This window comes from Amia ocellicauda, chromosome 6 (genome assembly GCF_036373705.1).
Source record: "Amia ocellicauda isolate fAmiCal2 chromosome 6, fAmiCal2.hap1, whole genome shotgun sequence".
Classification (NCBI taxonomy): Eukaryota; Metazoa; Chordata; class Actinopteri; order Amiiformes; family Amiidae; genus Amia; species Amia ocellicauda.
This window is the reverse complement of record NC_089855.1, coordinates 16,598,616-16,622,718: the sequence shown is the minus strand read 5'-3', so window position 1 is coordinate 16,622,718 and position 24,103 is coordinate 16,598,616. Positions and strand designations below refer to the sequence as shown.

The 24,103-nt window shown below is 38.5% G+C and overlaps 1 protein-coding gene across 11 annotated transcripts in view; it reads right to left on the bottom strand.

The window, feature by feature from the left end:
- Window positions 1-24,103, bottom strand: part of dmd (dystrophin) — a 631,463-nt gene that overhangs the window by 451,396 nt on the left and 155,964 nt on the right. For all 11 annotated transcript variants that reach the window (XM_066706366.1, XM_066706368.1, XM_066706373.1 and 8 more), the window contains exons 3-5: window positions 3,129-3,221; window positions 1,250-1,327; window positions 824-916 (exon numbers count right to left, since the gene is read on the bottom strand). In XM_066706366.1, coding sequence (XP_066562463.1) covers window positions 824-916; window positions 1,250-1,327; window positions 3,129-3,221 — 264 coding nt within the window. The remainder of the gene's footprint in view (window positions 1-823; window positions 917-1,249; window positions 1,328-3,128; window positions 3,222-24,103) is intronic.

Genomic DNA, 24,103 nt, shown 5'->3' with positions numbered 1-24,103 from the left:
TATGGCATGACATTTTACATTGATTTTAAAACTATCGCAGAGATGAGCTGATGTCTGTTAGCAAAGCTTTGAGGAACATGCACATTACAACAAACTGAGATTAACAGCATTAGTCATCGCAATCAGTGAAACCATCCGTTGCAAAATCCCTGGAAATGTTTCTGCCCCAAAACATATCCATGTTTACTAAGGACACGTCGATTTCTGATATTAACTTTCAAAAGCCTTATAGACAGCCTTCAGATGGATATCTTTCTGGCATCAATGAAATATGTAGTCAAATAATTTCACAGACTTTCTAAAATATACATTATGGCTAAGCAACTATGCCTTTTAAGTACATAAAACAGAGCTTTAGACTAGTAGACAAATTGGGGAGTTGTAGAAGGCTCTGAAATATTATTCGGGGGGGGGGGGGGAGCAGAGATACATGACAATAATATTGATCAGCCATGTCAGGAGAAGGCCCTTTCAAATAAGTTGATGCAGTGATGTAACCACATGCTATTGTTCCAGATCTTTCAAATATATCAGTCGTGTGCAAATAAAAAGTTGTATTCACCTGGTTTGCTGTATCACTGATTAGGCAAGTTTACTCCACAAGCGTGTCCCTACAGGTATCTATATACAAATAATCAAAAGACCTTGTGAAGTACAGAATAGACTACACCAATAACGGCCTATAAGGTGGAGGATATTCTACTCCATTATTGTTGATGGAACGTCTTGCTAAACAAGAACCATTACTGAACTTCCACACTGCATTCTTCAGCTAATATCTATGTTGATGTTGGGTGCCCTTTTTCTTTTGTTTGTGTCTCACCTGCCAGTGGAGGATTATACTCCAGATCAAGCCCAGGGTAAGTTTATGATTCCCATCTACTATATCTGCCCCTCCAATGTTCACCAGTTCCACCTGTTGGAGAAGTCAACAGTAATTAAATTCTGCAGCATCTTGCAACAGGCAGCTGCAATGATTTAAAATAAATACAATTTGGCATCAGAGAGAGATGTGATCAATCCTCATGTAGGGGTGAAAAAAAAACAGCCTCAGTGTTTGCATTATCTATTGTGTCTCTTGCACAAACAAATCATCCACTTGAGAATCTGACGGGAGTGTACAATGTTGTCTGAAACCAGGCCCGGAAGTCACAGTGTGCTAGAAATGAGCTCATTTTGAAATGAGAAGGTAAATAAGTACTCAGTCCCATTCCTCCTATATTGTCTATATTGTAATTGGCACACTCACGTTATTTTTCTGCAGGATCTGTAGTGCTCTGTTGACATTGTTGAGCGCGTGAACCCGAGTGAAGCCCTTCTCCTTTGCCTGGGAACACAGAAGGACACATTATTTCACAGAAGAATTTTGATTTTTCCCCCGCAAAAAGCCAATTTCTACTGAATGGGAAATGCATTTTAGTCTTTAGCTGATGTATTTTTTTGTTGTTGTTTCAGAACTGTTTATTAAAAAACCAAGAACAGAACTTTTTTAACTGTAAACCTCAAATCAACTGAAAAAAAGAGGTCCATATAAATACCACAGGGCCTAGACTCCTCCTTAGTCATTTATAATTCCTCTCTGAAGACTGTTAAGTCCCTTGATGTCTTGCAACCATTATGCTGTAGTTAGGAAAAGTGCAGATAAAGAGTTGGAGAGCATCTCTGTTATAGCCTATTAATAGGCTATCCCAGTATGCAATTCGTTTACAGAGAGTTTGGTTGTAGGCGCCCCAGTAATATAGCTTGTGATTAATTAAAGTATAACTTCTGCTAGTAGTCTGCCATTTGGTACACAAATGTGTGGTATGACCGATCCCTAATGCTCTCCACTTGTTCTTACAATACAGTCATTTTACTGTGCAACATTTTCATTTTTTTTTTAAAGAAAGCATGTCACACATTGTCACAAAAAGCTGTTACTTCAATATGTGAGCTTATTCACATGCTAATATTTATTATGCTATCTGGCACTTGAGAAAATGTGCTTTATGAGCCCTCAAAGGAAAAGAATGTTAATATTCTAAGGCAAGCTGGCGTTTTTTTCTGTTCAGTTATCCAGCTGAGCTATTTGCAATTTCAAAAATCAGGGGAAATGCTCAACTTAATAATTCTGTTTGAAGAAAAAAAATAATAATACTTTGGATGAGAGCAGAAGTTATTTCTTAGAACATTTTTTTGGCATAGGATCAAAGTCACAATGAGAGAGAGGAATAAAAGACAGAGCATAGGTATTGCATTAAACATTTAAGACAACACCTTTAGTTTGTGTGTTGTCACCTTCTAAGCTGTCTTTAAAGGACACTCACACACAGCTGTTTGCATCAGATTTGCAGAACATCCCGGAAACATAAATGTACATTTACATAGAAAAACACATTTGTTAGTAGCTTTTCTGTCTTTTAACCATCCCACTAAGAGCACATGTATTTATCCTGCTATCAATTTTCTACCAGATGAATGAAACCACTGCTCAAGAAACCAATACTTCCCAGACTGACATCTATTTCTGGCAAACACAGAACACAAAGCCTCTGAATCGACCCTCGCTGCATATTTGTGCAGAGTTCAGACAGACTGCTGTTGCCTTTCAAACACCCTGAGCACACAGAGCAAAATACAGTCAGTCAGTGGTCCTCAAAGTGGTCCTCTACTGCTGTCAGGAGGGTGATGGGGACACATATTAGGGATGGGACGGTATATAATTCCCACAGTATGATAACCGTAAACAAAAATACCACAGTATAGATCATGCTGCTTAATTCTCTGTACTATATTTTAGAGAATAAAATGCTCAACTTGTTTTATATACTATGGAGCTTATTTTATTTTACAGCTTTAAAGGCAGGGAGTGAAAGCAGAAATAGAAGTTGAAAGTATGCTTTTTATATATTATATTAGTAGAAGAAAATGTCTTGGTATTGTAGAAAGAAAGACATTTTCTACATTAAAATACAGTGCTAAAGTTTTCATGCCCCTGGATGTAGAAAGACCAGAAAACAATCTCCCTGAGGACCACTGGTCTACGTTTATACTTAGATTAAAATACACTGGGATACAAACTAAAAATATGAAGAACGAAAGCAACAGAACATGATGAACTGCACATGAAGCAAAAGGAAATTACTCACTAGTTCATGGCCTGCTAGGCCTTCCAGAAGCTCCAAAAGCCGTCTCCCATCGCGGAGGTCAGTAAAGAGGTCTTCAATTGGAGGTTTTCCAGCCTGCAAGGAGGAAGACATTGAGGTCACTGAGGCTAGTCAAATGCAGCTGTCAGTTCATGAAAGCCAGGTCTGGTTGAACATAGCTGTGTGCAACTCCAGGCCTGGAAGAGGATCAATCTCCTGAACATATGAGGTGACGAACTGTCCCCTCTCCACCCAGCCACTTTCAAACCATTTAAAAGGACCAGTGCAATGTATTGGGCTTCGGGCTGCTGTAATGCAGGATGTCATTGCATTATGACACCCAGAACCAAAACCTCCCTCCAAAACATCAACGCAGCATTTATTCCAGGTATTATGACAAGGACCTAACTCACAGGGAGGCTCTTTGAAACAAGAGCAGGAAGCATCTGATAAAGTATTCATTCTGGACCCAAAGAACACACAAAACAAGGTACTTGACCCAGGGTCTGAATGAAACCAATAAATAAGTCCTTTCAAATTTATAAAACAGTAATTTAAGAATCTTTAGATCTTGCCCATAAATCACTTTTAGACACTCTTGTTCAGATGGTGTGTGTGTAGAAGTGGGTGTTCTCAGAGAAGCAGTTAAGGTACACCAATCTAATGAAACTAGAAAGCTGAATACAAAAGAGAACTACACAGATACTATAGGAATGCAATTCCTTTTTGTAGTGTTCCCTAGCATTTTCAGTCCACAGCATACCAGAACATGACTGAATACTCGCCCCTCCCACCCCCCGCCTGCCCCAATATTAAAACACAACATACTTTGAATGACAAACCAAGTTTTGATTCATATTGAATTTTATGGAACCGTTTTATGGAACTTATTTAATGTAAATAAATGACAATTATCTTGTTATTATATTTTTCCCCCCATGAGCATAATTACAAGGCCAGGTGGTGGCTTTCTAGGGTTGACTACCTGATGTTATGCTCAGATGATCTTATGGTTTCTTTATGAAAGCTTCTTTATGAAACCAAACTCTGTTTAAGGTTCATAGTAGGGTAGAGCTGTGGATCTGGCTAGGGTTAGGATAGACACAGGACACCAGGTGCTAGATATTCCCATCTTGTTCCATATGAGTTTGATTACATCTCCACATATGGATATGAGATGTGTGAGAGCACTTCTGCTCCGTCAGTACAAATGACAGAAGAGCCAGCAGCACGAAACAATCCAAAAGAATCAACTTCCTCTCCAATACTGTCTATATTTGTTTCCCTGCATAAATCAACAGATAAGAAGGCGCAGACTCCTGTCCCTCAGTACACAAAGGAGAGATAAGCCCACAAATATTTGAGGCCATCCCTCACATAATACAGATAGACTGAAACTATAGATAATGCTAGCTTATAAGATGAGTATGAAGATTCGGGAGCAAATCAAATGCTTTGTATTCACAGATCGCGTCTTCACGGGGGGTCCTGGCTCTGAATGGATACAGTGCAAGAGGGTGTTTCAGAGCTGATCAGTGTAATTTTCATGTCACACTGCAGCAAAATATCCATTTACTTTTAGTCAAGCGATGAAGCATACAAAACTCACAGCATGAGAGTGACATTATGGCACATAAAAAAAAAAACTGTGTATAGAACCATTAAAGCACGGTGAGTCAGCTTTGTCATTGTCTGAAAGTTTTGTGTGGGTTCTTTCAGACAGAAGAAACAAATGTCATTACAATAAAACTGCCACTATAAAATATATCATGTAGGTATAGGAGGAGCAGAGCCCCATCTCTCTTCCCATGTTTCGAATGGGAGCACGATTAGTTTCACCCAATACTGCTTGCAGAGTTTGAGTTTATATTCCTTCAAACCCTCATTCCTACAATGTTTATGCTGTTTGTAAACCCTATGTCATTTATCCTGTAGTCATGGGAAGGTCCAGCTGGTCTCATTTAGTACATTTCAAATGAAAAAATACTTACTAGACCTAGAAAACTAGAAATAAAGAACAACAGCAAAAATAAAGGCACTTATTTCAAGTGATTCTACTTTCAGAAAAGCAATACAGATTGCAATTACACTTTGATGTAAATGACTTCAGAATTCCCCTTACTGCCGTTATACATTTTATTTTCCTCAGATGTGCTTAAGAAAGATTTAAAAAAGTCAGACTTCTATTTTGGGTAGATGGAAACATTGTAAGACCATTCTAGTGCACAACACTAATATGTTCTTAAAGAAAATGACAGACAATTTGGTATTTGTTTAATGCTAGTCTATGCTTCAAAATTAGATCAATTAAAATAAATATATTGATGAATTATTTCTGGTTATTGCTCTCTAGCTCTTGAAAGATGTTTCAACACATTTACTGGTTTGGGGGTTTAAGTGCTTGTTTCATTTTAGATTAGAGAAAAGGTCATGGTGTAAAATCTCAAGTAAGAAGCATGATTTCTTTGACCAATGAAATGTTTAGCACAGCGGCCATTAGAGCAGGACAGATGTGATTTGACCGGCATGATTATCTCAATCACTTAATCTTTCTAAACAGTTCTTCACTATCCATAGAGCTTTCAGGCTTCCTGTTAATGGCATCTCCCGCAGCACAGATATAACTAGCACCTTTACTGGGTTTAGTTGATTTGATCCAAAGAAAAGACTCCATCCTTCACAACCAGTCCTGCTGCACACTGCTCTTATCCTCAGACCCTCAGGCAATCTCTAACCAAGACTCTGATTTTCCACCAAGATCCACTAAGATCAAGCCCTGAGCCCAAAGTAGTGCAGCTCAATGTTAGATGGCAATAATTACAAAGGTTACAAGTCTTCATCTCTGACAAAGCATCTCATCTTATCACACAAAAACTAAAGCACTAGCTGAAATCATCAGTGTTTTAAAATGACCGTAGGATTTGGAAGGCTGAGAGCAGATCATCTAAGAAAATGCATTTAACCCTTTAGTTGCCTTCTGATTGTACACGTTTATATATATACACAACCCACTGAGATAAAACAAACAGTTTGCCAGTTGAAACAAACTGAAACAAAGTGCTTAAATCATTCAGCAGCCCCCCAACGGGAAAAGGGAAAGTTAGACCAGCATAAATTCAGCCCTCAGCAAAACACATCTTTCCTCCAGAGAAGATACTGAAAGAATTGTAGCCTATATTATATTAGCATAATTCTATGGTTTTATTTTTTGTTAAGTCGATATCTGTCCTGCTTTATGGGAGTACTTAAGAGTACACATTTTCAAATCCTACTTATTCTATAATGTTATGGCTGGCACCCTTCTGGGTTTAACTCAATGAGTCCGGGGGAGGAAGGCATGTAACATAAAAGTGCACATCTTTCCAACAAGCAACAAAAGAAAACAAAATAATCAGTTCAATGCCTACTAATTTATTTCACATTACCCTTAAATGAACCCAAGCATTAATCCTTAAATTACCAATTTGTCAGTGCATTTATGGAATATTTTAAATCGTCTACACAGTAGTGATCGTAATCACATGACATCAAAACCCCAATTATTCTCCACAATATAACCCATGCTGTGTCCTCAGCAGTCCATGGAGGGTTGAATGGAAGGAAAGATACTGTAGGTGGATTGATTGATAAAGCACAGAATAGCACTGCTTAGGTAGGCTTATTAAAACCTATCCTTTAACAAAGTATTGGAAATAAAATTAAGTAGCAGCAGTTAAACTCAAGTCACCCAACATGGTGAAAACTCTTGTTCATTTTTCAGGTCTAGTGAGCAGTTCTTTCATAGAAGGTTTTCAGTGCTCTGTTAGACCTTTGGAACTATGACGGAAATTAAATGTGATTAGGGTTGATGCCATTTGCAACCTTCATTTAACTATATTTCTGCTTTATGTTTCCACAGAGCAGAGAACACTTTCCTGTTCTAATATCTGAAAGGAGGAAACAGAAATGGGAATGTATAGTTGTCTTTCTTTGTTTTTTAAAATGTCTTTATGTACCTTATTGTGACCATTTTACTTTCAGGTTACTTTCATTTGCTTACAAAAACACACCACCAATCAGTGGATTATAATTCAACTACCAGATATAGATTTGGATTTGGATTAGGCATATGTTGTAGATTGTCTTTCATTTGGAAGATATGGGATTTAAATATTTAAATGGAAAATTAAAACTGAATAAAGTCTGTGTAATGTGTTGAGGGTAAACTGATATTGCCATATAAGTTTATTAGCATTCACAAAACCAAAACCTTCACCACTACACACCCACTCACAGACGGTACACATCTGAATTGATCCAGTACAAACATAAAACTCGTTCAGTGTGTTACAGTGCAGCTCAATAAAATTTTAATCCATATCATTTAGTTTTCTATGACAGCTTTGTTTGTTCTTGTGAGACAATATTATGGTAATTGAATGTAAATGTACCCAGGCAAAGTATGGGATTGAATGTATTATTTTACTCTTTACAAAGTCTTTTATTATTTAAGGAAGCCACAATGGTGTTCTGTGGTCACATCAAATGCATTATGATAAGATGTATTTAGTCAATTTACTGACAATAGGAGGATTTTTTTTTTTTTAATCTGGCAAAAAATTAATCTGTTTGTAGTTACCACATTAACCTACTTTTCAAGGAATACCAACAAATGATGAAAGCTCTATTACCATCATAGGAAAATTAAAATATTTTGGAATAGTTTATTGTTCATGCATGCAGTTTAAATGGCTTTATAACGTCACAAATAAATAAATAAATAAATAAACACTGTAGTATTTATCTCCCTAATTATGCATGCTTTAAATTATGTATATTAATGTTTGAATAACTGCTTAATATAGAGAAATAAGAAAAGCTTTATTCATAGAGCTAATCTACAAAAGATTACACAAAAAATACACATAGAAAAATATTTCCCAATAGAAAAACACCAAGGCCTGCAGAAGGTTGAAAGGAATCAGAAGGAGAATAACCATAATTATTTATCTTATCCATGTAAGGTACTGTGCATTCTCTTCACTAATATTTAACCCTTTCTATTATTCCCATGAAACAGAAAAAAACAGTGACTGAAATACATTCAGGAATTAGCACAAAAAAAAGTTGAGCTTCAAAATAACCAGCGAACATTGCACACTAGACATAAAATCCTTAACTTCCCTAACATAAGATGCAAGGCAATTGGATGTTGATCTTAAGCTTTTACTGTTGTTGTCATGTGATGTGATCCAACACTACAAAAAGTGCATCACTAGCATGTTCTTTAATGATAAAGGTGCAGTTATCAAGTTGGGGATACTACCCAAAGGGGGTGGGACAGCATGGGAACTCAGTAAATGCAATTATCTAGCAATGCTGCCTCTATAGGTCATTGTGTGCATCACTCAGGCAGTCCCTCCTCCTACTGCCTGCTTTATCTACTGATGTTCCTCAATGCCCAATCACTTTTTCAGATAACCGGGGTTTCATTCGCAACCTATCATTTCACCAGGTTGCACCACTGTCTGTGCTGTACTAGTGCTTGGTTGCAATCAACCATACAGAGAAACACTGGCCTAGGACACTGCTAGTAAGGCAGAGCAGATTGTTCCCATGGCATAGGTTTCAGCTTGGCTTAAATTCTAAAGAGCAATCTCAAAGTGTTACAGAGCATTACAAAGCACATAACTCCCAATATGTATGCAATTTCTAGTACCCTCTGGCTAAATGGACGTGGATTGAATTGTAAAAGCCACAGGGAAAACTAGCCAAAATATAATCGCAAAATAAAAACCATCAAGTGGAATGAAGAGAGATAATTCACAGAGCAGATGTATAACGGTACACTTTAGAGATGAGCTATGAAAAATATCGAAACAAGGGTGATTGTGCTGGTTAAGACACGCAACTGATACGTGTTATGTATTGGAAAGTTGTTGCTGCACAATCTTTTGTAACACGTTAAAACATTCCAGATACTATTTTCTCATTACCTCTGATTGAACAGATGCTGGCTTTGTTATTGTAATTTCTATGCATTTAATAATTTAATAAAAAAAACAACCTCTCATAAAACAATTAAAAAATACAGTTTGTCACGTCTGGTTCATTCTGGGGTGTAATTTTATTAATATGAAAAATGTAATCTATGTCATTAAGATTGACGGTGCAACTCATGTTTCTGTGAAGCAATATGTTTACTGTATACAACTTTCAACTTTTAACACATAAACTTTAAACTTTATTACATTTGCCATTCAATATTTACCTGAATCCAGCGATCTGGCTCATATAAAAAGCCCTTAAACAGATCTATCTTAGCTCTCATCCTTTGTTTCATTGCCACTTGCATGCCAAGTTAAAGCTGTTCCAATATTTCTTTCAAAATGAAATAAACGATTCCCAACTTTATAGTGATGTTTCAATATATAGAAGCATGCTTGACTTTTCATGCTGGCTTTTTGCAAGTGGAGACATCACACTATTCATCTCCTGGGATAGTTTACTTAAATAGGTGGTACCCTCTGAACATTATGCTTCAGTGCAGTCTGGAAATCTACTGCTGCAATGAATTGGAGGCTTTGCTTTATTACTTATTTATGTACTTATTTTAACTCTTGTGTTTTTATAGGTGATGTAAATCTGGACAGGCTAAGATATGACAGGGAGTCCTATATACATATACACATATACACACTTATCCTGTTATCCAACATCAAACCATGCAAAACTGTCCTCAGGCCAGCGGCACCACAGTTCTGGGCTTCCTGTAAAGATGCTCTACAATGAATTTACAAAACCATCTTGTTAGCCTTCAAGCTCTTCTGTATTACTTATCATAATTAAGAATGGGTAGGGAGCACTGCGAAACAGAAATACTTGAGATATTCTTAACCCTGCAAATTTAAATGAATGAGATAACCCAGGGGGGTTACATTATAATGAGGCTATTATCAGCAACCATTGTCCTCACTTTGAAGAGCAAAACACAAAATGTCTTCCAGAAACTTCACAAATAAATACAACCATTTGTTATCACAGTTTAACAACAGGACATTGCTGCTAATCCATTAGCCTAACATGTGAAGCTGTACTGAGTCTCTTTTTTGGTACTGCTTATTTACACATTTATTTATTTAAATTCCGTAAGCCAATTCCAGTTTATTCAGCACATTATCCATTACATTTTTTTTTGTTTTTTTTTTCTATTTATTAGGGGATATATTGAGGTGCATTGCTATGCGGGGTCCAAAATGGCCACCATGGAACTCACTGCATCTCCCAGGAGCCCTGGGGGATGATATGGCTAACATATATAAATATACAAATTTAAATGGCTAGACATTAAGAGTCTGTGGGATGTGAATGAATAAATGCATCAAGCAGTAAAAAAATCCAAGGCAGGTGTTTTAATCTGGGCAATACAAATATCTTCACAGGATTTATATAAAGCATTTTTTATAGAGCTTTATGTATTGCAAATAATTAAACAACCTACTGTAGTCATTAACATTTCAGAAGAAGTCTGGATATACAATTAATTAAAAGGAAAATTTAAAAAGAATATGGATTCCAGTCTGAAAAAGTAGGTAGTCTTGCCTGAAATGATGGATAAATCCACTTTGTGTTCTGGAAACTCTTAACATCTGTGAGGATTCCCAGGATTGATCTCTAAATTGTTTTCCACAACTCCACATCACTGAGAGTGGTTATCAAAATGACTTGAGGGCACAGCTCTCTTTGTTTTAAAAAGTGCTTTTTGAGATTCATGTATTGTGATGGTGCCTCTTCAGATGTATGTATAATAAAGACTCATACTTGATTTACAATGGTGCAGTGAAACTGAGATAATGTTTCATTTCATTGTGATTGATTGACATTCCTTTCTCATTCCCACCGAGTATCCAACCGGTAAGATGCATCTTTCAACTGTAGCTCATTCAGGCAGAATTTGATCAAAACCATTTCTGATAAAAAAAAGCCATGTTTCCTGTGATTATGAAATAAAAGCTCTCTCTTCAGGTACATGGTGGCACAAAACAACTTTCCTGTACTGCAGTTCAACAGCTGCCATGCAGAATGCTGAACAAGCGATTTTAAACTAGACAATGACTTTATTTTAATGGCCGCAATGCATCTCACTCTGTATTGTATTTTATCTCTGCAAAGTATTACATTTGTACCAAAAGGGTTTACCATAAGGTACTAGCTGAAGTCTACATGTTGTATCTGGGTCTTTCTGTAACTCTTCCAAATGACCATCATCACCCATATATATCGAATCTCTTTGTAGTCGTATTAAGATCATAGGGAAATAACAGACACAGTCACTTATTTTCATAACCCTTTTACAAGATGGTGTAACAAAAAATATATTTATTATGTAGCTTTGATGACAAATTCAGTATCATATCTTCGTAGCGCATACCATTATTAAATAATTTAAGTCAATAAGTCAAAATGATCATTTTGAGAACCACACTACACAGTAGAAGTGGCTATTGGCAAGAAGACATGATTCATAATGGAGCAAAGAGCTTAGAAATTGGGTTGGGTAATAGCTTCAGATAAAACTCCACATGGCGGAATTAAAGAGGCATACAGCAAGATTGTGAAAAGGGCCCTCCTTCATGAAATGAAAGTGTGACTTGAATGTACACACAGATGGCATGCTCTGCAATGCCAGTACAGTTTGTGCATCAATCACTTCCTTGTCCTAATTTATTACTGTAATTTTCAGTGTCAGGTCATTTTATTTTAACGCTTTCAGCAATAATTACAATGCAGACAGATCTGGTCTTGATTAGCGTCAAGGCTCATATAGCAAAACATATATTTTGCCACCACACTTGTTATGTTGGGTGAGACAGAGATGCGACTCAGTGCCAAACACAGCATGATTCATAAGGATTGAGAAGGTATTTAAAGCCACAATGCTCTTTCTATAGCAGAGCACTCATTACCTACATACCTGGAGATTAAACTTAACTGTCCCAAGCCCCCGAAGGCATTTCTGTGTTATTAGGGAGAATATTTAAAGTCTTCCAAAATATGAAGCACAGGAAATTGTATAAGTAATGCCAGCACCCAAATTGAGGATTGACATATGGGGGATGCACATAACTGAGTTAATGTTGCAAAGACAGCTAGATTTTTTTGAAAATTCTGAAATCATATCTATTTAATTTATTACCACGCCAGATAATAAATACATAAATAACATAATAATAATGGAATATAACAAATGACCTGTAACTATAATTGTATGCTTCCAAATACTTTTTTAGAGATTTCAGGTTAGTTGGGTCATTTGAGAAGAGAACATGTTACTGCTATCTAAATGACTATAGATTACCATTTTATTAATTTTTGCTAATTTTTTTTTTCCATTCTGAATTTAGAGCTGAGAGCTGTGCAGATATAAAGTAAAAAAAAGTTTGAATAATTATAGTGTGCTAAAAGATTTAAAAAACCGAGCTCCTTAAAGGCCAGACCCGAGCATCCGTCATGCTCGCTAATGGTACTTATACTGCAGGATCAAATCAAGGGCCAAACTGCTAGAGCCCCTGTCTCATCAATCGGGGCTCTTCACAGAAGCTCTATATTTGGATTTTTTTAAAGGGGTACAGGGCACCATTTTCATTGTGGGCCAATTATAAGAGAATTTTACCCAGTGGAAAATACAGACTGCAGAGTTAAGGGGATAATCTCACCAATTAGTACATTTACAAATTGTCTTCATATTGTCTTTAGCCAGCACACTTACACGCCACAAGAATTTGGAATTGTAAGTGTTTGGAATATAAGAAGTTGAAATATAGATTAATATGTCCTGTTTACATCGGAATTATTGATATTCCACATATCAAGATTCAAATTCAGTTTATGAAATTAAGTAAGCATGCACGCTTTAAACTAAAGGAATATACTACGCTTGATATTATGAGTATTCAGGGTTTGAATATTCCATTTCATATTCCCAAAATGGTGTGTATCTTGCGGACTATAGAGTCAGAATGTTGAGTATTCCAAATACTAGTGGACTATTAGTAACAGCCATCTAAACACAGTGAAAGTTGTGTTTTGGCACAACAATAATACAGAAAGGAGATGTCTTCAAAAGTAACACACATTCAATATTCTATTAGAATAATTATTAAAGAGCTGTACACACACACACACTTGCATATGCACACAAAGATTAAAAAAAAAAAGTTTGTTATGTCTGTCACTGCGGCACGCACAGGTTGCTTTTTCTAGCTTTTCACTCTAAGGACCAAAAATAATTGCTCTGGAAGGGAAGATTCAATCAAATTGCTGTTCTGCATGCTTACCCTACACTCAACAGAGATTCACATTGGAAACTGTATTTTGAGGGTGGCAGTACATCTTAATTTATCACAGAAAAAAAAAAAAACACTATGCAAGAAGGACAGGACATGCTATTCATTTATCAAATATGATGTTTTATGGCTAAAATACAGGCAACACTGGTTTGTTTTGATTTGTGATGCTTTCAGAACTGTTGGATTTATAGATAAAACTCAAAGATGGTTTGGGAATTAACTTTGACAGCACTTCAAGGCAGTCAATCTCTAAAAATGCATGCAAATACGTGTCCCTGTTGTTTCACACCTCTGATAAGTTTAATTTGGCCCTTAGGGCATCATACAAATGTTTCAGGTTCTTCTTTTTGTACCATATCCTTGTATATCAATAACAAAGGTAACATATTTTACCTATCACGAAATTCCAATCCAAGTCTTTGTTATTACCCCAAGTATATGTATTAGGGTTTTCAGTTAGAAGAAAGATAATATCACCCAGATTGGGTGTCATTAGCACTGGGCTGTATCCATGGAAACAGGGAGAAGACACTTCACTTTACAGGACTTAAGATGAGTCTTGAAGATGAGTACGCTTTTTGTTTATCCGACAGGCACTATTGATTTCGTTATGAAGCTGACCAAAACCAAGCATGAGAAGAAAGATGTTCAATATCTTCACTAAATATGAAATTCAGGACATGTAAAAAGCAGAGTTCAGGCTGAAATCCTCTGCATTCAATTTACTAATAATAATACCAATATTAGTTATAAATTGGCCTAGTACACTGGAATTTGGTGATTAATTTTGTTCAGTGATTTGTTAATTTACATAACATTATACTAGGACCTGACAGATATATCGGAGCACCGATATTATTGGCCAATATTGGCCTTTTATAGAAATATCTGTATCAGCACATAATCCACCGATAATGCACAGATATATTTTCTCAAACTATTGTCTAAATATTTTTTTCAAATTACCATAAAATAAATAAATACATGTTTATTTGGTTTAACAGTCATTATTATAATTATTTACCATTATTGTTTAACATAGTTATAGTTCTTTAGTTTCCGCTGGAAGCTTCTGACTCCACAGAGATTCTCATGCACTGCGGCACCGTAATGAAACAAACACTCACCTACCTGAGAAACACAGAGCTCATAAACCAATAAACATGTGTTTTACTAAAACCCTCATAACCAAAAGAAAGTGTTTTTGAAAGCTGTGCTGCAATTGAGTATCTATGGTTTTGATTGTTTATTTTTGTCATGATTGAAGATAACCATATATCATGGCGCATTTTTTATGAAATGTGAATTCAATCACTTTTCAAAATTCACAATAGTAATTAAAATAAAGAAAAACAGTCAATGTTCGCTGAAGACGTTGACTTGGATATCAGCTAAAAAAAAAAAAACTTGTCTCCAAATGACAAGCAAGCTCAGATCACAGTAAAACATCTAAAGAAAATGAGTGAAAAACACATCTCTCAGACAATGTTGGATAAAACTGAAACTATACATTATATTTATAAAACTATTTTAAATCCTATATTGTGTTTTGGCTATGATTTGTATTGTATTGTATGATTTATGTATTAAATAAGTTACGCTTTTGAGGGCATTTTTAAATTTATATTTTTTTAAAAGAAATGCAGCTGTGCTGTGCTGCTTGCGCTATAACCTGCCCCTGTGTGATCGGCAGTATTGAGCACCGAGGAGGACTTGCGAACCTGAGAGAACCTGACACATGTAAAATGCAAATATAAGCCAGACCAGCACTTAACACTATCATATTATTTGCTCTAATGTATAGAACATGCACATGTTTCTTTCTTAATTCTCCCTTATTTGGACTTGTTTAATTTATTTGTACAATGTTTGATTTGTGGTTGTTATTTATGTTAAGTTTATTATGAAAAATGTAAAAATCCTGCCTTCAGTGCATATTTCTTACTATTTCTCTTTGACAGGGAGAGATTTGAGGGATCAATGCTAATGTCTGTTCTGCATGCTAACCAAAAAAAAGTAAATATCGGCAGATATATCGGTAATTGGGCAATTTTGCTTCCCAATTATCGGTATCGGTATCGGACCCAAAAAAACGGTCAGGTCAGGCTCTACATTATACATATTTCTTCATTATATATTTTGACTGATTCAGCCATGAGAAAACTGTACAGATTCAGCGCCTCACTGAACCGAGATGAGACAGGGAGTGTGTAAACGTTTGATGGCCACACCACTGATTTCTAGACCTACAATCAGTGGTTACTTCTGGGTAAAGCCCTGCATGGGCCTCAAATCTAGGCCCCAGCCCAGCCCTTGTCCGACAGCTTATCACAATTCTCAGCCCGAGTTCGACTGGACTTTTCTTTTTTCCTTTACACAGCCTATACTACTGTTGCAGCCATTAAAATAGTTCAGTTTTGTTTTTAATGGCAAAATAGTTATTTCTTTTTGTTTCTTTATTAAGTTAATTTAGAAAAATGTTTGGAGCATTTTTTGCTTGTTAAATTAAAGTTTTTGTTTTTTAAAGTGACGACCAAGCGGCCAGCGACCGACAGTGAGTTGATCACATTTGATCAATTTAGTCTCTCAAATTAACATTTGACTTGCCTACAATAAAATAGATAGATATAAAACACTTCAAGCATATCACACAATGTTAGTTTAAATGTTTATTATCACCACCACAGTAAAAAGGCATTTTTGGCAAGCTGAGGCAGGCTGCTCTGCTGCTCGCAATGGCGTGAGGAAAAACGAACAAATGGGCTATACAATCTAAACAAATAAAATAAAAATAAAAACACGCAGGTTATCTTACCTCAAAAATCAAGGCGTCACCACAGAACATGGCCATTCTTATTTCCAATAGTTTCCAACAGTTAGACTAATGAAAATAAAGTCCAATCAAACAAAAAACAAGACAGCCTCCTAGTCTTAACATTGCTACAGCCAGAAGAACAGTCTTTTACAGAGCATTATGGAGAACAAGCACAGCATCCACAGTGGACGGTTTCAGTCCAGTCCTGTTTCTTCTGTACTCTTCCAGCTGCGCTGAAGACGCGCTGCTGCTGCCGCTGGCGGGGACACTAACACCGTGCGAGCCGATCTGTGCAGGCGCATTGCATGCTCTCATGTTGTCCATGGGAAACCTGTGTGCGTGTGTGTGCGTGAGCAGACTGTGTCATGCGTGTCAGTGTGATAGCTTATAAAACGTCTTTCTATGTTTGTTTTACCATCATCAACTTCTCATAGTTTCTTTTAATTAATTAATGTCTAAAATATAAAAAGATGGAGGAGCCTAAAACAGGCCCGATGCCCGGCCCGCGTGTGAACTATGACGTTAAAATTGGCCCGAAGACCGGCCCGAGGGGTGTAAATAATTCGGGGTCCGTCGGGCTCGGGCTGAAATGCAGGGCTCTACTTCTGGGGTCAATTAACTACTAAAATTCAAACAACCACTTTTCGTTTTCAACTTTTGTTACATTTCTTATATGACATTACAAAATAGGAGGAGAAGAAATCAGTAACGCTTTCAGATTTCCCATTATCAGCTCAGATTATTGGTATGCTTTGATCCAGTGGAATCTGTTAATTCATGGACGAATTAAGCTGTTTTTCGGGTGCTTGTTTTTAAGTATACTACAAGACAGAGCCAAAGTGTATGCAGTACATAGTACCAATGCGTTGACCGATACCAAAGAGCTGTCTAAGCCAAATAAACTGATAGACCCTTTGTGGACTGGATGGTGAGTGGACCCACAATGCAGCAGTCTCACAAGCTCTCATCGTGTCCACAGAGTCTATGCGGAGGCTTGAGACATAACAAGCCGAAGGAGCCCTTGAGCAGGCTAGTTCATCCCATGACAACTTAATTAAAAAGACACCTCCTGTATATGTGCTATCTCTGAATCTAGGTCTTTTCCTTTTATTAGCACTAGTGAAAAGGGCTGAGGAACCCTATAAAGGGAGTGATTCCTCTCTGCTGCACAGAGCAAGTCCAGAGTGCAGCAAAAGCAGACAAGTCTTTCAAAACTGCTTTGTGCTAATGATCAAAACGACCTGCTTAGAGAAACTACTGAGAGGCCAGACCGCAAGACAGGAGCAGAATCCAGAAAAGAAAAAATACTGAATTCACTATTCCTGATAGATAATAGAGAGCAAAAAAAAAAAAAAAAAACATACAACAATAGTGGAGTCCACATTTATATAGGCTATGCCAACTGAAGAATCCTGATCAAATAATTATGGTAATCATGTATCTTAAAAAAAAAAAAATAATAATAATAATAATAAAAAAAAAATAATAATAATAATAATAATAATAATTATAAATTTGATTAAGGAGATATATGTTGTTACATATAAATGTAGGATTTTTCAATTTGTTTCTAAGCATGCACCTATCAATTTGACAGTACATTTATTTATGGTTTTGCAGAAAGACTAATATAAAAAATAATAACAAAAATAAACCTTAACTTTCAAAACAAAACTTAATAAATTCATAGTTGTCATCTTATATCTCAATCGAACAGGGGATCAGTTATCACAATTAGCCCGGATCAGAGTTTGAACCAGTGTTTCTAACCAATATTACAATATATTTTGTTGTATTTGTTTGCATTGTAAAAGCCACAACAGGGATGGCTGTACCTGTAAGCATTAGATTATGCTGTTGTGTGAATAGTCAAGCTGTGTGAATTCAGGATGTGGAAAGTAGTAAGAAAAAATATCCCTCCACACACACTTGGATGGGACTTTGTTTTAATTTTATTTTTAGATTCTGCTAGCTTAATTAATAAAAACAAAAAAATGTGTCTAATGACAAAAATGTAAATGCTTAATTAAATAACCATAGAAGCTGCACATCTCAGGAAAATCCCATTTTACTGTATAATTTAATAATTGAAGAATTTACATTCATGAGATCCTCTGCATTAAGCAATCAGATCTTGAAGATACTCAATAATTAAAGATTGTGCAGATTCCTCAATCAGTAAATGCTTAACCCAGTGCAGACAGCCCACTCTAAAGCACCAAGATATCAACCGTGTGCCACCTCTCTGCCCAGACAGCTCTGCAGGGATTGGGTGACGCAAAACCCCCAGAAACACCGAATATATTTCATTCAATTTCCGCTGCATAATGGGCTGAAGTAACAATGCTTTGCATTTTTAAATCCGAACCAATGCTCTCTCTTGATGAGGATTATCGCCATCGCCACATGCGCAAGAAGCAGATCATTATCATTCCAATTTATTTTTATTTCCTGTGTATCCATTATACATCATAAAAAGTTCCAGCAGTATTCATAGGCAGGCTGATTTTCAGCAGCAAAAGTAAACTGCATTATAAACACAATTTGTAAGTGAAAGGGCATGTAAAATTGCTCATGAAGACAAGTGATAAAATGCACCCTTTTGAATATCCTCAGGAGAGAGCGGGCATGGCAGTGAGGTAAACCTATGTTGAAATAATCAGGCTAGTTTCATATTATCCACTTTTATCCTTCTCTGCCAGGGTGCTTGTTTCCACTGCCACACAATGATAGGTTGCGAATGCAACCGCTGTTATCTGAAAAAGGAAGCACTGCCCAAGGGGGAGGGGTTTCTACGCACTTCCATAGGAACCCGATCAAAATGTCACTCTATCAAAGCTGCCATTGGCCCCGGCACTCGTCATTCAGAACAGGTCCCTTCCCACTTCCTGTTCTATAAAACGTGACGTCAGTGCAGGTTCATCTGCTTTTTCCGGGAGCCAGGACTCCTGCGTGAACTTTTACAGATAACCGGGGTTGCACTCGCAACCTATAGTTATCTTTCAAGTCGGAAGCACTGCCCAAAGGGAAGGGGTTACTGTATAACAGAACCATCGCAAGGGAGGTGGCAGCGAACTGATAAGGGAGCCTGCCCTGAGGTGTACCGCTAGGGGACCTCAGCAACACATCTCCACAACATGTGCCACCCGTGGAACGCAGGGACAGTTGACGCCTGCTAACGCAGGGCAACATTAGCTCTACTGTGCTTACAAATGAACTATGTACACAGCGGAACATGAGAGCCTGCTCAAGTGCTTACCACTGTGCACAGCAGCAGTGGACTCTTGCTCTATGGCACACAGACAGAGCGGGCCACAGACCTGCTGACCAAGGAACTATGTACACTATGTACACAGGCAGCGAACAACTCGAGCGCCTTCAGCTGGGAACAGCGGCAATGAGCTTCATTCTACACAGGCTAGAATGGAGCCACAGTGCTGCTGTTTACACATGTAATATATACAGAGTGCGGTACAGGCCAGATGCCTGCACCACCACAAGACAATGCAACAATGAACGAAGTACGGTTCAATACGCACACGTGAACCGCAGAATTACAATATGCCTGTCATTTTCCTATAATTTCCAAAACTTGCTTATTGTGCTGCAGACTACACGCACATTGTACATTCAGATCCACAGAACCAGACGCGCAGCTTGTGAACAGGCAAGGCAGGCAACTGCTTGGGAACCCAAGCCATTTGGGGGCTCCTGAGGGCTGACAAACTGTAGTCAGCCGCAGTGACCGCAACCCCCTCCCCCTTAAACAACCTATGGATGATTTGCAATGACATCTCAGTAGGAAACCTCCCTAAAGGGGCCCAATGAAGAGAGGGAAAACTAAAAACAAATATTCTCTCAGCTCCAATGTGACCATGGTGAGCACTAGTGAGACCGAGAGAAGCAAATTTGAAGAGGCACCGTGGTCTTTCAAGTCCGTTGTGTGGGAACATTTTGGATTCAGCATTCAATACAATGATGAGGGTAAGAATACCGTAAACAAACAAAGTACAGTCTGCAAGTATTGCTTTGTCACTGTCAGCTACTCGAGTGGAAACACGTCTAACATGATGTGTCATTTATATCACCATCACCTGGCTGTATCCCTTGCAGGTGGAGCTGGAGTGAAGAGCCGGTATTAATGTTTTATATAAACTGTAAAATGTTTTATATTAATGTTTGAAATACTAACATGTCAATAGAGCCAATTGTATTAATTGTCAAGCAAGCAAATGTTTGTAAGGCTATTTTTATGAGTGCTGACGCTGCAGAAGTGCCTCCCAAGGTGTTCTGTGACTTATCTTAAGGCTGGAGAGGTCACATCATAGCTATTGATTAACAGTTGCTATGATGACCATGGGACCGGACCTCTCCCAGTATATCCAAGGAAGCCATCTGGTTTTCGCATTCTACACCTTCCCCCAGTAAGACAACCACGAACCTGACCTCGAGATAACACTTCTTGGATGCCTGTGACTGACCCTGCCCACTGAACCACATGCCATGCATTGTATGAAAGCTGTAAATATCTTGCTGTTCAGAGAGACTCCACTCAGGTGGAGAGCTTCCATGTCAGGGACTTCCAGGCCGGGCATGTTATATAAATACATTATCCTCTGTGCTTGAAGACTTCAATTTTTTACCTGGGTTCCACTCGTTAGCAAAAACACAACAATCTCTCACTGCTGTCTTCCAACAACAATTTGCGACAAATTCAGAAAAACAAGGAAATAACGAAAGCAGTGGGAGTATTAATAACCAAAGATTTGCAGCCCTGTTCGGTGGTTACTGACTTGGGATTTCGTCAAACTCTATGAAACATCACAGAGAGAAATTGAAAATGAATTGACACAGGCACCCTATCTAGCTCTCTCCACTGATAGTTGGACCTCCAGAGCAATGCAAAGCTACCTCACTGTGACGGTTCACTATGTACTGTATTGGGAGCTGAAGAGCTACATGTTGCAAACTCATCCCCTGTATGAGTCATACAAGCGCACACTTAGCCCTAGAATTAATGAATGCTGTGACTGAGTGGAAGCTAGAGAGACCAAATATCACAATCCCAGCCATTAAAGATAAAGCACAAAACATTGTGAATGCCATCCGTGAAGCTGATGGATTTGGGCCCCACATTGGATGTTTTGCACACATCCTGAACCTCGCAGCCCAGAGGGCAGTCTATCTCAAGGCAGTGTCCCTCCTACTGGGGAAGGTCAGAATAGTGGTGATTTTTTTTCACAAAAGCACCACTGCTCACTAAGTTTTGACAGTCAAGCAAGAGATGCTAGATATACCAAAGCAAAAATTAATCCATGATGTCACAACCCGCTGGAATACCACACATGACATGTGAACAGCAACCAGCCATCTACTCTGCTGTATTGGACAAGGCGGTGAAGAAGTCGGTCAAAGACATAGCCATGCTGACTATGACATTATGACAGTGAACTGAAGCTGGCAGAAGAACTCATTCAGCTACTCAACCCCCTGAAAACAATGACAGCTCTCATGAGCAGTGAAACAAGTCCAACCTCATCAATTATTCTCTCTCTAAATACAATGATTCTCAAATCCATGGCACCAGGTCCTGAGGACAGTGCAACCATCAGGGAGGTCAAGATCTACTAGACTACCTTCACAGAGCTACAGCCCTTGTTCCAAGGTTTAAATCTGCGTGGTTAATTCTGAATGGAAAGTTTTATTTGTGTATAGGCAAAATAAAGAGTTAATTGTTTAAAGGGTGATGTTTTTTTATTTTTTTCTTAAATATAACAATACCAAAACCGTACCATTACTGTGGCCCACAAACCATGATACATACCGAACCGTGGGCCCACTGTACCGTTGCATCCCTAATATTGATAAACACAATAGGAAAGAACCACATAATCAGCTTTTGTAATGACGGCCTCCTCCTCCCCTTACCAGCCATTCAATCCACCCACTTTAATAAAACATGCTACCATCAACTAATAAAGAGTACACAAAGATGTAAATGCAAAATTAAACCAAGTACTATCTGATCAATGTATATGCCTCAGGGTCCAGTTCAGGAACCCGATCAAAACGTCACTCTATCTAAGCTGCCATTGGCCCTGGCGCTCGTCATTCAGAACAGGTCCCTTCCCGCTTCCTGTTCTATAAAACGTGACGTCAGTGCAGGTTCATCCTCTTTTGCCGGGAGCCAGGACTCCCGCGTGACCTTGCAACCCTTGGGCAGTGCTTCCTTTTACAGATAACCGGGGTTGCACTCGGAACCTATCGTTATCTTTCAAGTCGGAAGCACTGCCCAAAGTGAAGGGGTTACTGTATAACAAAACCATCGCAAGGGAGGAGGCAGCGAACTGACTTCAGTTTCAGGGTCCCTCACTCGCGTCCACACCATGCCTTGGAAGAGGGGTAGACATGTTTGAAACTGTAAGGAGTAGCCAACTGAGAGTTGAGAGTTGCTGGGGGATGTAAGGGTGGGCCAGAGGCTGCTGGAACGCCTCAGGGACAGGGCTCAGGTGGTAGGGGAGGTGGGTTCGGGCCAGGCCTCCTCCTACCAGGAGCTGCCGTGGGCCAGGACGGCGTGCCTGGGGGGGCGCCTGCCTGCCAAGGATACGCTGGCGGATATTGGCAGGTGGGTGGGGCTGTTGCCTGGGCTGTGGCCTGGGAGCCGTGATCGGGGGGTCTCCCCACCGGCGAACTGCCTCTGCTGGGCCTGGGGTGCAATGGGGTAAACCCGGGTCAGCTGCAGTGACTGCTCTCTTTTTTGGAGGGTGCGTGACAGCATCTCCTCCACACAGGGACAAAATGTGAAGCCCGGCAAAATGGGGGCGTCCATGAGGCAGGTCCTGTCCACCTCAGGGACCTGTCGTGCCTGGGACAGCCAGAAATGGCGGCGTGCCACCACAATGACTGCCAGGGATCGCCCAGTCGCCCTTGCCCCTTGACGCATCAACGTCACCAGCTGGTCAGACGCCACCACTATCTCCGAGATGGCGGGGGCGAGAGGAGCTCATCACTGAGCGTACACACGCATGACCAGGGAAACATGCAGCGGTTATATGCTTTGTTTCATGGGCACTTTACACAACATTTCCTTAATCTGGGCTTCCTATCACAACTAGATTGTTAAACTAATATTAGATTTATCAAGAAGGAGGTACATAGCTTTAAAATAAGCAATTATATTTGTATACATTACATCTTTCCACCTTACTTCTAATTGTAAAGACAAATGCTGTATGAACACATACCACTGCAGAAGACATTAAAGTTATTCTTGAGGACTTTGAGATGTAGCCTAAATATGCGTAATGAGTGAAATAATAAATATTAACAGAACATAATAATAAAAAAGTCACATAAAACCTAATTATCTATCTGTAACAGACAATATGTAAACTACGAAAATGCCTCTTTTACAATTGCAACAGTACCTCAGGAAATCTATTTAAATGTCCTGTGTTGGTATACCTGTCATGACATGCCATTTAAAGAAAATGTAGCTGCCAAATTACTCTCCAATATCACTCCTGAGAAATTGCTCCTATACTGGTTACCACCAGCTTCAGAACATATTTCTGAAGTTACTATAATATACAGTCTTTTGTGGACTCTTGCCCGCTCATCTATATTACTAACTCCATGAGTTCTCAGTTGGTCTTTCAGAGGAGAACAGCTGAACCGCTGGTTGTCTTTAATAATCTGGATCAGAGCCTTCAGTAGCCTTTAGCTCTGCTCCGCATTTATAGAACTCCATCCTAGTTAATATCAAAACACAAGATTCTGTTAAGTCTAAACTTGGAATAGAAGCTTCCGAGGTCATTTCAGCCAATCAGGTTTTG